This window comes from Nanorana parkeri, unplaced genomic scaffold (assembly GCF_000935625.1).
Source record: "Nanorana parkeri isolate BGI_ZX_2015 unplaced genomic scaffold, ASM93562v1 scaffold300, whole genome shotgun sequence".
Taxonomy (NCBI): domain Eukaryota; kingdom Metazoa; phylum Chordata; class Amphibia; order Anura; family Dicroglossidae; genus Nanorana; species Nanorana parkeri.
The window spans coordinates 620,962-635,864 of NW_017306568.1; the positions used below are offsets into that span (position 1 = coordinate 620,962).

A 14,903-nucleotide genomic window follows, 5' to 3' on the forward strand; every position below is an offset into this window, starting at 1 on the left:
ATTCAGCAAAACATAGCAAATGTTTATTGCGGGCTCTTAGTCGACCATTAGATCACAGAAGACTCTGCAGCACCACCATCGAAGAAAAGTTGAACTGTATCTTTCTCTTTACAGTTGGTTGTTCAGCAAAAAGTTGGCCATGTTCGTCGCAGACTCTTAATCTTTCATTACATTACAGCAGACCCTACAGCACAGATTGATGGTAACCTATCTAGATTTTGTGATGATTACAGGATCAGGTTAGCTGTTAACTGATTGATTTTAGCAGCTGCCATTACTTTTGAAGTTCAAGAGGATTTAAAAGAAAGAAATTTTGCTGAAAATTACGTCTTTAATAAACTAGCCCATGGGTTAGGCTTTACTAGTTAGACTAAATATTTATCTCATTTGGGTTTCTGACCTTGTAAAAAGGGTCCACAACAATCTAACCATGGAAGAAAATCATTCCGAAACGATTCGGAAAAACACTTGTACTTCTAGGCAAATCTACATTTGGGAATTTTAAAGAGAGCCGTACATCTACTTAAGCATGAAAAAAAAAAAGTGTACCCTGCCCTATTTTACAATTGGCTGTTAGCATGGAAATATGTCCCCACTTTCTGGTAATAAGATACGAACAAAGGGAAATCTTTTCAAATATTTCCTTACTACATTTTTTTTTTTTTGCACAAAATGTTAAGTAAGCTTTTAAATCCAGGTTGTAATCTGCATAGCGAGACAAAATACAAAAATGTGAAGATAAAAATATTTTTCGGTATATAATTGGCATTTATCCTATGTCTATTAAGATGAAATATCACAATGATGTGAGCTGGGGAATTGGGTCATGGGCTTTGTATCCTCTTTGAAAAAACATTCTCTAGTGCAAATGAGACCTCAAGGTCTCATTTTGCATTTGACACTTTAATATGTTATAAAGGAGGTATTAATATCGCCCGTGCTTTTGGCAACATGCAAGCGGGTACATAGGTTTGCCGAGACATTTTTAATTTTTAAAAAAAGGATAAGGTAACAGGTAAGAAATATTCTCAAGATCACAAATTCAAACATGGAATTTTGCAGTTATATTGATTAATTTGTTTCATAGTTAAAATAACTGGACTGGAGAAAAAATGAGTAAACTGCTTTAAACTCCTTGAAAAAGAGCAAAACAGAAACAGATTATTTATTAAAGTATAACTTTAGGATCACCTAAGAAAATGTAAACTCATAAAGGAAATGTAATGACTTTCAGCCAATTTCCTTATTTTGAATGCACAGATACAGTGGTGGACCAGAGCTGCAGCTATGATTGGGGAATGATAATGTACAAGTTAAATTATTTTCCCCACATTTATTAATATATCAATTAAGGATGCACCGATACTGGTTTTTTGAGTATCGAGTATGGGTACCGATAGTTTTGTTTGCGGTACTTGCCATTACCGAGTACCGATCCTGGTGCCATGTGCTCCAATTATAAGGAAACCGGGCAGCGGATCATGACCTGACACCCAGCTTCCTGATTGCCTGGAAAGCCGGTGTTCTATCGACTGAACACCGGCTTCCCTTGCCGAGGCTGCCTGGCTTCCTAACCAATCAGAAAGCCTGGCGGTGGGTCGTGAGGTGCTGTCCAGTTTCCTGATTGGTCATGAAGCCAGGCTGCCTAGCAACAAGTGAAGCCGGCTTCCTAGACGATCAGGAAGCCGCGTGGCAGATCATGACCCGCCTCCTGGCTTCCTGGTGGGCTTGGAAGCTGGTTTCACTTGTTGTTAGGCAGACTGGCTTCCTTACCAATCAGGAAGCCGGTAGGCGGGTAATTACAAGCTGCCTAGCTTCCTGATTGGTTAGGAAGTCAGGCTGCCTAGCAACAAGTTAAGCTGGCTTCCTAGCCAATCAGGAAGCCGGGGGGCTGGTCATAACTCACCGCCCAGCTTCCTGATCGGAAAGGAAGCTGGCTCCATGCTCCCTCAGCACTGCCAGTCAGAGGGTGATCTCCCTCTGACTGGAAGTTCTGGTATTGGAGGTAAGTATCGCAGATACTAGTATCGGTATCGGTGCATCTCTACTTTAAACCTTAAAGAAGAGCTCCTGGAAGAATAAAACTTAACCCTTGCAGTGAAGGCTACCCCATGCACTGCAAGGGTTAAGTGCTAATTTTCATCTAGGGTCTAAAATAACAAAGATATACTCACCCAAACCTTGTCCCTGCCTTGCTGCTAGACCGGACCCTTCAGCCTCTCTTCCCCATGCTCTAGCGGTCTAAGGATAGCATGAGCCATCACGTCCTATACGTTGCATTAGACGTGAGGATGCCAAGGGACATACCTTCGCTGGAGAGGCTGAAGGGACTGTTCTTACAGCCAGACTGGACCAGGTTTCGGGTGGGTATATTTATATTATTTTAGACCCTAGACGAAAACGAGCACTTAACCCTTGCAGTGCAGGGCTAGCCCAGCTGCAAAGGTTAAGTTTTATTCTGCCTGGAGTTCTTTTAGGACTAAGCTTTCCTTAGAATTAAAAAAAAATGTAATAAATAAATAATGCAGCCACCACATCCAAGAACTGGTAAGCTACAATGAATGTAATCTTAATTTCTAGGTTAACCCCTTCGTGACTGACGACGTACAGTGTACGTCGCCAGCATCGGGGCTGTTTAGTGTTAAAAAAAAAAGTCTTACCACTCCAATAGAAAAGTAATTGTTTATGATGGAGTAAGGCACTGGGTCTCCTTTTTCATCTTTGTCATTTGGGATTACATCAACCTTCCATCGATCCAGCAGAATGACTGTCCCGTTCTCTATGTCTTTAAGAGACTTCAGAAGGTTCTCACCCTCATAACCTGTAGAAGGAAAGCAAGTTCAGAATGTTGAATGTCAGTTTTGTCAATCAATAAATCAAACATTGGAAGCTCAAAGGTTAAGATTTGCAGGCTATTAAAGATAAGCTGTTGCTATCTAATGCCCTACACACAATTGAGTTCCCCATGAGACTCAGCGGTGTTTGTGAGAACAGCTGTGCTATACAAAACAATGAGAGGCTGACAGCGCCCGCAGGCATTCACAGTTGTTCCCATGTATTCAGATATGCAGTTATCACCTGCGCATGATTGCCCCTGGACACAAACTGTTTGCATCTAGGAGCAATACTTTGCAGGTAATCGCTACGTGTCAGATTGGCTGCAAGCCGCCATTCCCATGTAATCAGACATGCAGAGGCAAACAATTTGCATCTAGGGGCAATAAGTTGCAGGTAATCAAATGTTTGCCCTAGATGTGAATTGTTTGCGTCCAGAGGCAATCATGCTTGGGTAATTGCTGAATGTCCAATTACGTGGGAATGACTGTGGGTGCTGTCAGCCTTTCATTGCTTTGCACATTGCTTCTCATCTGCAGCTGTTCATGGCTACTTGCATGCAAGGATTACCTACAGATGACTGCTACAGATGTAAAGGGCTGCAGGCGCTGTCAGCCTCTCATTGCTTTGTATAGTGCTCCCTGCTGATGATGTGCACCCTTGAACCATCACCTTTGACTGCTTGCTGAGATGCCCCATAATAATGGGCTGCTAAGTCTTCTCGCACAAAGTACTGTAGTATGTCTATTCTTCTTGCTAGGTCAGACTGAGCAGGTAGCTTCAGTGACATTAGTGCTGGGTGTGGGGGGCAGCTATGAGTTGACAGGATTAAGAAGCCTCCAAAACACTTGGGTAGTGTTGGAAGTTCCACAATAGACTGCTCAGAAACAGAGGCACGGATAGAGGACACAGCTGTAAGTGCTCCTCTTTTATTTTTACAACACTGAATGTGGCTTTATAGTTCTAGGCAATGACAATCTCTTTTTAAGTTTCCACTTTGCCCTCTGTTATTACTAAGAATAAGCTTTAGGCTCGACAAACCGCCACTTTTGACCAGCTCGCCGGCATGAATGACCACCTGCTATTTGTAAACAACTTGGCCTGAGATCTCCATGACTACCACTGGTAATTGACAGATCCTTGGCCAGCTTCTTTTTATAAAGAAAACCAGCAGGGGATGCTGGGTGGCAGTATTGACCATATATAGTCATAACCATATTTGGTCAATGATGTCACCCAGCATGCACGGCTGGTTTGTTTACAAACAGAAGCTGCCTAGGGATCTGTCATTGTTTGGCATTGGTGCTGCGGGGCGACATTGTCAGGCAGTGGGTCACCCTGGCACAGGGCCAGGGAAATGTCATGTATCAGAGGTAACACTATGGCCACTCTACCGATGCACCAAACTACCATCACAAAATGAGAGATCCCTGACTGCTTTGTTTACAGACAGCCAGGGAATCATGTGGCATATGACCAGTGATGTGGCATTGACAGCTGGCCCCTGTTGGTCAATATGATTACATAATAGCTTGGCTCTGTCTGGATATCAGGTTCTTAAGAGTTTGTTCCAGCGATCATGTAATCACTGTGCCAAGGCTTCCTTTTACACATGCTTTTTTCACATTTTTAAATTTGTTTCTTTTAACACTTAAGCCTCTTGGTTACCAAGTTGCAACTTTACCAGACATTTTTACTCATGCCCCAAAGTACTGCTAATGATCAAGTTGTTGGCCCTTTGGCAAAGGAGTTCAACAATAATCACACTTTATTATGCTAACACTAGCCATGCATTAACGTACCTCTAAAGAGATAAAAAATATATATATTTTTTTACCTCCTCCCCACCTCAAGCATCTTGCCAAATCATTGCCGGTCCCGAGAGGTAGGATTGCCACTGGGGGCTGCTTTACCAAATTGGCTTTATCTGTAGCATAAGAAACAATATTTATCATTATATAGGATTCAAACAACATAAAGTAGGCAAAAGATGAACACACACAGAACATATTGTTCATTGCCTGATAAACCATGGATCATTCATATGACCAACAAGCTGTGCCTAAGCACTATTTTGTCCAGAAATAGGTGGTGTGTCTCAAAAATAGATCTCTTGGTGAGATCTCTGCTGAGTTCCCAGGTTAGTTCTTGAGTGAGTTCCAAAGGCTGCACGCCTGATTTGCACTTTATGAGGGTCTACCCCCATCTCTTCTGGATTTGTTTTTATTATTATGCATTAAAGTATGTAAGGTGAGGCGCTGGAACACACCAAAGATGGACGGGGGAAGAGCAAAAGTCGCAGGTGGAGAGCCTAGGAACAGAGTTGGGATTTATGGCAGGGAGATCTCACTGACTTTGCCCACCAGGCTCCACTTATACATAAAATATCACTTTGGTATTTAGAATATCACTCTGAATGTAAATAATAAATGTAAACAATAAATAATAAATGTCAACTGCAATAATAACTTAAAATACATGCTCACTGAAAATACATTACACGTTTCCCTTAAAAGGAGGTTTAAAAAACATGTAAATTTAACAAGGCCACTTCCCCTTAAGCAATATGAAGGGGATCCTAAACCACCTTGCAAGTAAGTGCAGGCCTACAATTACACTGATAATTATGTTTTATGGAGAGTCCAACCAATAATGTATTAATGAAGGCTATCATGTATTAGTGAATGCTGGTATTCAAGACTTTTATGTGGACAAGAACCCCAAAGTGAGTCCCAGAAATACCGGGTTTATCCATTTTGTCAGCCATGCTGGGTTTTTTTTTTCTAATGAGTGTTACTGGGGGTCCCATAGTGGCAAACATGTCATTGAGGACCTAGTAAAATGGATACCTGGTCCTTAGAGCCTCTTTATAGGAAAAGGTTGAGGACCTCAGGGGGGGTTGAGCTAAAAGCTCTTTTAAAAAAAGGGGCATGATCTTTCCTAGACATTGAGATAACTAGAGCCTAGATATACCTTTGCTCAGCTACCATAGACTATATCAACTACATAAACTACATCTCCTTTCATATAATGGTTGCCAAGAAAAAGTGATCCCCATCAAGTGGTCCACAGGGATCTCAACCTAAAAAAAAGTAATTTCAGGGTGGTGCCCTTCTCATTTCAGGAATTTGCTTCTTGTGCTATCTGCTGGTTTGTTTTTTTTAGTATCCCGACAGCTGCTGCCGTCAGAATTTAAAAAAAAACAGCAAAGGAATGAATAGCTAGATTGTTATTGGCTATTCCAATTTGCAATAGCCAATAGCAAGCTGGCTATTGCAACCGCCCTCTGCTGCTGTCAATCAGCAGAGGTGGACCTGATGGAGAACTTCAGGTTCACCTCTGCTGATTGACAGCAGCAGTGGGCGGGTGCAATAGCTAGTCTACTATTGGCTATTGCAAAGTGAAATAGCCAATAGAAGCCTAGCTATTCATTCTGATGCTGTTTTTTTTTTTCTCTGACTGACGGCAGCTCGTGGCCCCAAGGTCAGAAAAAAAAAGACAGACAGCAGGGAAAGGTTTATTTTGCTAGATAGAGCAAAGTAAACCTTTCCGGGAGAAAATGCTTCTCTCCCGGACGGCCGGGAGCCGCTATCTAATAGCGGGAGAGTCCCGGAAAGTCCGGGAGAGTTGGGATGTCTGGGTCCATCAAGTGTCAATATGTCCCTAGGCCATCCAGGGTTCCTTAGCTCTGTCCTGTGTCTTGTTCCCAGCTGGAAGTGTCAGGTTCATTCAGGGAGAAGACTATATAAACGTTCCTCAAACTACCTGAGCTCTGCACCTTTCCATTTGAAGAAGCAGTAAATTTACCATGTAAGCATAGAAACATAGAGCATTGATGGTAGGAAAAAGTGGTCCATCAAGTGTGTGCCCCTTTTTCAATTGTTTTAACCTTTTTTTATAGTTCCATGTTTGTCTCAAGCTTGTTTAAATTCAATTACTGTTGACTGACTCACTACCTTTGGGAGTCTGTTCCCAGCATCAACTAATCTTTTGGTATAACAATACCTTCTAAGATAATTTTAACATTTCCTCCTGCTAGTCTGAGATTACGTTGACAAAAATCCCCCGTTGAACCTTATTTGAACCCTTCATGTATTTAAAGGTTTCAGTCAAGTCCCCCACTTTTCTTTCTTTTTCCTCAAGACTGGACATTTCAGGGTTGATTTACTAACGGCAAACAGGCTGTTCACTTTACAATGGAATATGCACTTTGCAAGAGAACTTTCTATTTCCTTTTTGAATGCGATGAAAATTCCCTTTGCAAAGAATACCCACATGCAAGGGAAATTAAAAACAAAACAAATTAGATGATGGAAATTATCTAATTCACTAAGATATGGAAAAATTCTCCTTGCAAAGTGAACAGCCTGTTTGCCTTCAACCCCATTACGTTCCTGCAGTCTCTCCTTATATGTTTTATCCCTCAGACAATTCACCATTTTTATTACCCATCTGTGAACTCATTACGCAATCTATATATTTGTATGAGGTCTTCAACATTGGACACAGTATCCTAAATGAGATCTAACTAAACATACAATACAACTATATAGGTGAATACTGCTGGAGATCCCTTTAGTGATGCACCCCGGAATTCCATTTGCTTTTCCAACTGCCAAGTCACAGTGTTTACTCATTTTGCACTCATTTAGGTTAAGCACCCCCAAATCTTATTCTTCTGTAGCCCTGGCCAACAATGTACCCCCCAATATTGTACTTCAAGACATCATGGGGTTGATTTACTAACCTTTTAAACACACCACGAATGTGTATACACCTCTGTAGTGTGTTCCCTCCCAGCATGATCTATGGGAGGAATCGAAACACCTTTGTAGTGTGTACACACCCAGCAGGTGTGTTGTGCAAAGCCCTGCAATGAATTGCAAGGTAATGTGGTGTAAATTAGCTCTATGTTATGTTGCTTGCGTTGATGAATGCAGGAATGTAAATGCATGAGCTAACCATTTTTGTCTAAACTGTAAAGCAGCATTATATATGCATCATGTGCATGATTTTTCCATATATGGCATTAGTGGAAATATGCTTTTAGAGACTTTTTGGTTGATAAATACGTTTTGCTGTGTGAAAATCATACACACCTGGTGCGTGCGTGTGTTTAGGTTAGTAAATCACCCCCCATGTATTCCCACACTATTCATCCTATCACAAACAGCAAGCCCAGACACAATACCTATAGTCTCAGGCTGGAAGATATTATACAGATTTGCTTCCTACCTATACAATCAAGAATCCAACCGACTGTTCCGTCACCACCGCAAGCAAGAACCCTGAAATCCGGAACATCGCGAAAGAAGTTCAGCCTGAGGGACAAAAATATTTCACTGATTAAAGACACTGAAGGTCCAGCATTACAAGGTTCACAAATGCTGCAAATGTTTGCATTAGGTTTTTTTCAACTTTATTTGTAACATCATATGTATAGCTGACAGGTTTTTATTTTTCAAGACTGGGAAGATAGATAGATAGATAGATAGATAGATAGATAGATAGATAGATAGATAGATAGATAGATAGATAGATAGATAGATACATAGATAGATAGATAGAAAGAAAGAAAGATAATTAAAACATAAAAACAAATATTTACATGTAGCCCCCATCACCTTCTGTGAGGTTGCTACTAGATATTTAGTGATAGCCAGGGCTGTAGTCAACCTGGCTGGATTATAGTGGCATTTATCCGGTTAGCCCGGGTGGAGTGTGACTCTGCTGTATTGTGGGACAGGCACTGTGAGTGCATGTACAGTTCACCAGCCAATTGAATGGGTTTCTCTCAATCAGTGGTGCATGCTGGGATAGGATACATATACCAGAGGGAATTGCCATGTGTTTAGTCTAGCTTGGGATCAGCCATGGATTAGTCCAGGTTGGGGTTGTGCTACAAATGGATCTACATTGAATTGCTTAGGGACTGGTGGGTCTGGAGTCTATGTCTGTACTACTCTGGATGTCTAGGACCCCTATACCCTCTCTCCTCATTGTGAAGATGTTAATAAACGTTATTCAACATTGCATTACTGTAGTGGATATCAGCTTTGTGGGCACTAGAACAGGGCGGTTAAATGCTAATGGCGCAGCTGAAGACCAAATCCCCTAGACAACTAGTGATCACCCGGGTTAGTCCAGCGGCTCCTTCGTGGGTGAGAGCTACATACAATTCATACAATTGCATTTATTATCAGCACATGAAGTCTACTACATATAGTATTATAGCAGTCTGATATCAAATCCAGTTATTAAAATTAGCTTATTTGAAAAATATATATATATGATTTTAATAGATACATAGGTGCATTATTATTGGTTACTTTTCTATTGGCATAAAGTTCGTCTTTAACAATTAAGAGGAGAGAGAGGATAAATTACAGGGTCAGTCCACCCAAAGTATAATTTTAGTCACAAGTGGAGGTCTGGCCTCTTATATGTCCCGCATGCTCCGCCAGAGAGCTCTCCTTGCCATAATTCCCACTTTGTTCCTGTCCACCATCAAGCTTTAAATCACTTCTATCATATTCTTAAAATATAAAATAAATGAAACATTGAACTTGGGGATGGGGATCTCCTCATTATGGCAGGGGTTTACACACCATTGGAGGGGTGACACCAAAATAACTGACATTCATTATGGTGTCACCCCCTATGGACCGAGAGCCCGACAGTGTCAGGAGAGAGGAGGGGGCCCGGCGACATACCTCATCCCAACGGGTGAACGTCCCCTCCTCTCTCTGCCGGCGTCCAATACCAAGATGGCCACCGACAGGAGTCAATAAGACGATTGCGCATGCGCGATGACGTCATCGTGCATGCGAACGGCAACGTCTTGCGCATGCGCGATGATCTCACGGCGGGGTCACCTGGTCTCCACTCCGGGTGTCCCCCAGCCTCGGGACGCCCATGGTTTACAGACCAAGGAACACAAGCACAGACCACACCAAGAGACCCCAAGAGATAAAAGAAAGCAATCTGTTGATTTCACTCTCCAGGATCTACCAAACACTGAAATAAAAGTTTTGGGTGGACTGACCTTTAAACTTGTTTTATTTTTAACAATTGCTTACCAATTGTTAAGGGGTATAAGTTAAATACTTAAGATATAAAACTCGATGTTTAACTAGATACACTAAACTGCAGAAAACAGAAACTACCATTCCTTTATTAAATATTCAATTATGTCATTCATAAATGTTTGAAATCTGCTCCTAGATAAATTGCCCCATGGCGGCGGATATTCACGAGAAACTAGATAAAAATATAATAACTCAGTATCACAAAGTGCATGTTAAATTAGATGGCAAATTTAAAACATTCATTTTAACAGAAAACGAGAAAAAAAAACAAAAAACATTTTTATAACATTTCAAAATCGATAATGTAAATATGAATAAATATATTTGCTAAGCAAAGAATCTTACCCTGGCATCGGTCCAATCCCAGCAAGACTATAAACCTGTCTTGGATTTAAAAGGTACTGAAATTTCCTATGTATCCTGCAGATGAAAAATAATGAAAAGCAAAGTGACGAGTGGTTTATGGAACGACAAAAAAAACAAAACCTATTGTCATTTTATAGCATAATAAAGATAGAATACTCACCCTGCCTATATTTGTTAATCTCCCTTAATATTGAAATTTTTTTTCCCCCCAACCCCTGATAAATAATTCATTAATGTGATGGAAATTGTAAGAGTGAAAAATGTTTTTCATAATCACATAGTAAAATAAAACTGAGCACTCCCTGTTGATCACGTTCCCCATGCATATATTAAATAATGTTTTTTTTTTGTTTTTTTTAAAATTAGGTATATTGATAATAATTGTGGAAAGGCAAACAATGTGTTGGAGCACTTAAATCAGTCACATATAAGAAAAAAACCAGCACCCTGCAAAATACAAACACTATATTCTCTTATATTGTTATTATACATTGTCTATTTCGCTCAAAAATTACACCATTTCTTTCTCTTTAAGTTTAGGATCATTTATCAAGAAGGATGGTGCAAAAAAACAAACGGTGAGACGGAGATATCAAGAAATGGTTAAGAAATGGGTATGACTAGTTGGTGAATTTTTTGCTGCTTTTTGCCTTTACCCACTTTCACTAAAAATCACCTCAGCATGCAGCTCTGCATGTTGATTTGAAATCCTCTTACATTCATTAATTAAACAAACATATTTTGCTTTTACTTATAATTACTGTTTTCCCACTCCCTGGTCCTCTTGGGCATTAGTGATATGAGCTGTGCCCAAGCGTTGCATCCTAGGAAGGTCACATCAGCAGAGCATTGCTGGGAAATCTCATCTATAATCTCATGAGATCTCGGGCAAAGGCATTTCCCTCCCCTGAGATGATGTGCATGGTCACAAGTCCTAGTCACATGTTCCAGAGTTCCTGGAAGTAAAGGGAGATGGATTCATCTGCCCTTAGTAAAAAATGGCCACTGTGAGAAGACTGGGGAGCAAAAGAATAATAATATATGCAAAGAATAAAAAGCAGGCAATTATCTAGAACTATGTGTTTGTGGATTGCCATTACTTAACATTTCAAAAGGTGTGTTTGTTGTGGTTTCAAATATACGGGTAAAGTTCCTCTTTGATGTGCCAGATTTATAATACACTTTTTCTGGCTGGACTTGCTCATGTGTTTGCCTGAGCGGGCTGTTGTCTTAAAGGGAAACAATAATGGTGTTAGGTCAATGGTATTATTTTTTTTTAAGTTTATACATTCAAATACATTTTTTATGCTGGTTTTTCCACAATATTTCCACTATTTTCTCCATCATTTTTAACAATGAGTTTCAGTGAGGTGTCTACTGGGGAGAGCAGGAAAAGGAGCCATTGGAGGTAATAACATAAATACATACTCCAGATTGAACAGTAAAAGAAACTTCCAATAGTTAAACTGACACTAAACTCAGGAATTAAATCTTAAAAATACATTCAAGTACCTTAAATATTAACCAAGATGTATCTTATTTGTGTATCACTCGGCAAAAACATACTTCTAGATAATTGCCGGCTTTATATTCCTTGCATACCTTATTTCTCTTTACTTCCCCAGTCTTGTGACATTAGTAATAGTTAAGGCATCCAAATACAACAAAAAAAGATCCAGAGGAAAGTCCAAAGCCCATATGCAACAAGAGGAAGGGGAGAAGCATGTAGGACAAAGGTGAAGATGAAGGCAGGAGGGCAACAAGTAGTAGAACTCAACCACACAAGGAAACAACAAATCCCCTCCCCTGTGGGGTGAAACCTCTACCAAAATCTGGACAGAGAGGATCCAATGTTCTCCAATCATTCCCTCCCTGTGCCTCCATCTCAACCTCAACCACTTCCATATCTGGGCTCTTTCAGCATATATTCCATAAGCCTACCACGGACATTGTTTCTCATCGCTTTTTAGATTTAAGAAAAATGAATAATGGGTGTGTTCCTGGGTGTATTCCTGGAACACGTACCACATTAGTAAGTAGCGTTCTCATCTGTGGCATCTTTTTATTTTTTTTAAACACTTCAAATTATACATATTTTTGGAGCATATCACCCCGAAACAAAACCTGTTTACAGGACTCAACAAAGTTTTAATGATATAAACCCATATATGCAGTATCCAACTATTGTTAGATATAGCCACCATATATAATATATTTACAGATAATAATGATAATAATAATAAATAAAAATAATGTTTGTAAATATATTATCATCACTTGGGGAAGTTGTTGGTTGGGTGGGGTTTTAGGTTTATTTTTCTGTTCAGTTTTGTTTTACAGTCCTTAGAAAAGCTCCATCGAAACATTGACAATCATGCTGATGCTTTGACTTATCCCCCATGCAAGACCCGTGAGTGCCTCTATATTTACTTTGGAATTGTAACAGTTGGTGGATATCTGGGTTTAAAGCATCAAAAGTTTATTAAGTCCTGTAAACAAAATTTTTTTTGGGATGATTTGTTGGATATATCCCGGGTATTCTGAACCAAAAGGGCTTTGGAAGTAAATTTTTTCTTTCTATGTATCTAGATCATCCAGAAAAAAAAAGTCGGTTTATGAGCACCAAATATTTAGCACACCAACAATAGTTTATATGGCCCACTGTTTTTATTATTTATTTATTTATTTTTTATTTGGGGGTATTTGTTGCATTACTAGTTGTTTCAAACATAGACTAATGTTCCAAACCCATCAGGAGCAACATTTATAGCTGTAAATTTAAAAACAGCGATACTTTTTAAAGATTCTAAAGTGAGGAACATCACATACGATCAATTATCCAATAACATATAACCCTTTTTATTGATTTTTGTTAGAATGGAAGTGTTTAAATATAAAACAGAACAAATGGTAATTACAAATTGAAAAATTTATGAAAAAGCCTACCTTTCGCCTTGTTTCCCACCGCTCTTTGGATTTACGAAAACTAATAATGGGTGTGTTCCTGGAACCGGAGTGATCTGTGAAGGAAAGAACTATAGTTTTATGTCCAAATAAATAACTTTTGTGGTTGGTTGTATAGTTATTTATAATGTAACTGAAACCAATTTTTTTTTTTTTTGGAGTGGTGAGATGTTAAAACCTCTATCTGTTTTTTGTAGATGTCCTTCTCCCTGTTGGGGGGATTAGCCCTCATTATTAGTACTGATGATCATTGGCCCCGGTACAGAAAGCGAAGAGAAGTCCACCATTTTTTGAGTTGTTACAAAAATTACAATTATGTCTGGATCCGCCCAGCTGCGTGAGTGACAGCTGGATCTGCCTATCCAGAGGCAGAGCCAGCTGTGCCCGCCCCCTCTCCCGTCCGTTCCGCCAGTCAGCGCTGGAGGATCGGACAGGGGAGGGGGGAATCCAGTCCCCCCCCTGTCATGGCTCTCTGCCGGCAAAGGATCGAGAAGTGAGCGAGCGCTGGTATGTGTTTGCTCACTTCCTGATCTACTGAGCCGACCTGTGGCAGTTTCATTGTCACAGGTCGGCTCAGATTATGAGGCTGAGTGAAAATCACTCACCTCATAGTTCTCCTTTAACCATTTTTTACTCTATCCAAAGCAAGCAAATAAAGTTTTGGCTTTGCATGCCCTTTAACCTAAACTGACCACTCATCCTACAATCTTATTGCATAGCCACCATTACATTTAGGCCCCGTTCACACTGAGCGATTTATCGCGCGGTAATTCCCGCGATATCGCGGCTATTTACCGCGCGATATCGCTCTCCAATGCTTGGCAATGGGGCAAAGGGTCCTGCTGTCGCGGGTCGTGTGTCGCTACAGCAGGACCCTTTTTGGAGCGGATTTTGCCGTGATTCAATGCTTTTCAATGCAAGCATTTGCGACAAACGCGCAATTTGCGAATCGCCAAGTGTAAATGGGGCCTTACTGACAAATACATAGCGCAAAGCCCTTCTTGACTGGATACAAATTAAATGAATTGTTTACCCCTTTCATTAGCAGAGGTCATTGATACCTAGGGGGTTTTTCACTAAAAGGGTGAAGAGTTTGGAGAAGGCGGGAGAAGTGAACAATCTAGGACAACATAGCTGAACTGGAAAGTGAGCTGAATTGAATAATTTTTTCCAAATCAGCTATGTTGTCCTAGATTGTTCACTTCTCCCGCCTTCTCCAAACTCCTCACCCTTTTTGTGATTAATCCTGCTAGATGACAGATCAAGTTTCAGTATGCACCAGTTGACCTTATTACAACTCTGTTTTTAATTTGCCTATCTACTAACATTTACATTGTTTCCTAAGGTCATGTTAATTGTCATTTAGTACTCTGATTTAATAAAGACCCTCCTTTTTTATTATAAGCTGTCAAATGTACCAAAATGTTTAAAAAATGCAATTTACATTAAACAGATTATAAACATTTTGTTTTTTTTACAGTCTGGATCATTTTTCATAGTGGGGCACGATGACAGTGGAGCTGGCCGGGTTGTAAACAAACCCATGTGATTACTATGATTGGCTGTCACCGTACTCATATTATGGGCCGTTGGGAGTGCTTTTAAAATGTTAGTGTGAGCATATGCACCAGCACTGCTAGTGGGGGTGGG

General features: G+C 40.2%; 1 protein-coding gene across 1 annotated transcript in view; it reads right to left on the reverse strand.

The window, feature by feature from the left end:
• Positions 1-14,903, reverse strand: part of DGKB (diacylglycerol kinase beta) — a 374,677-nt gene that overhangs the window by 178,193 nt on the left and 181,581 nt on the right. The window contains exons 18-22 of the mRNA XM_018557729.1: positions 13,236-13,309; positions 10,269-10,343; positions 8,071-8,156; positions 4,673-4,762; positions 2,661-2,821 (exon numbers count right to left, since the gene is read on the reverse strand). Of these exons, the coding sequence (XP_018413231.1) occupies positions 2,661-2,821; positions 4,673-4,762; positions 8,071-8,156; positions 10,269-10,343; positions 13,236-13,309 (486 nt within the window). The remainder of the gene's footprint in view (positions 1-2,660; positions 2,822-4,672; positions 4,763-8,070; positions 8,157-10,268; positions 10,344-13,235; positions 13,310-14,903) is intronic.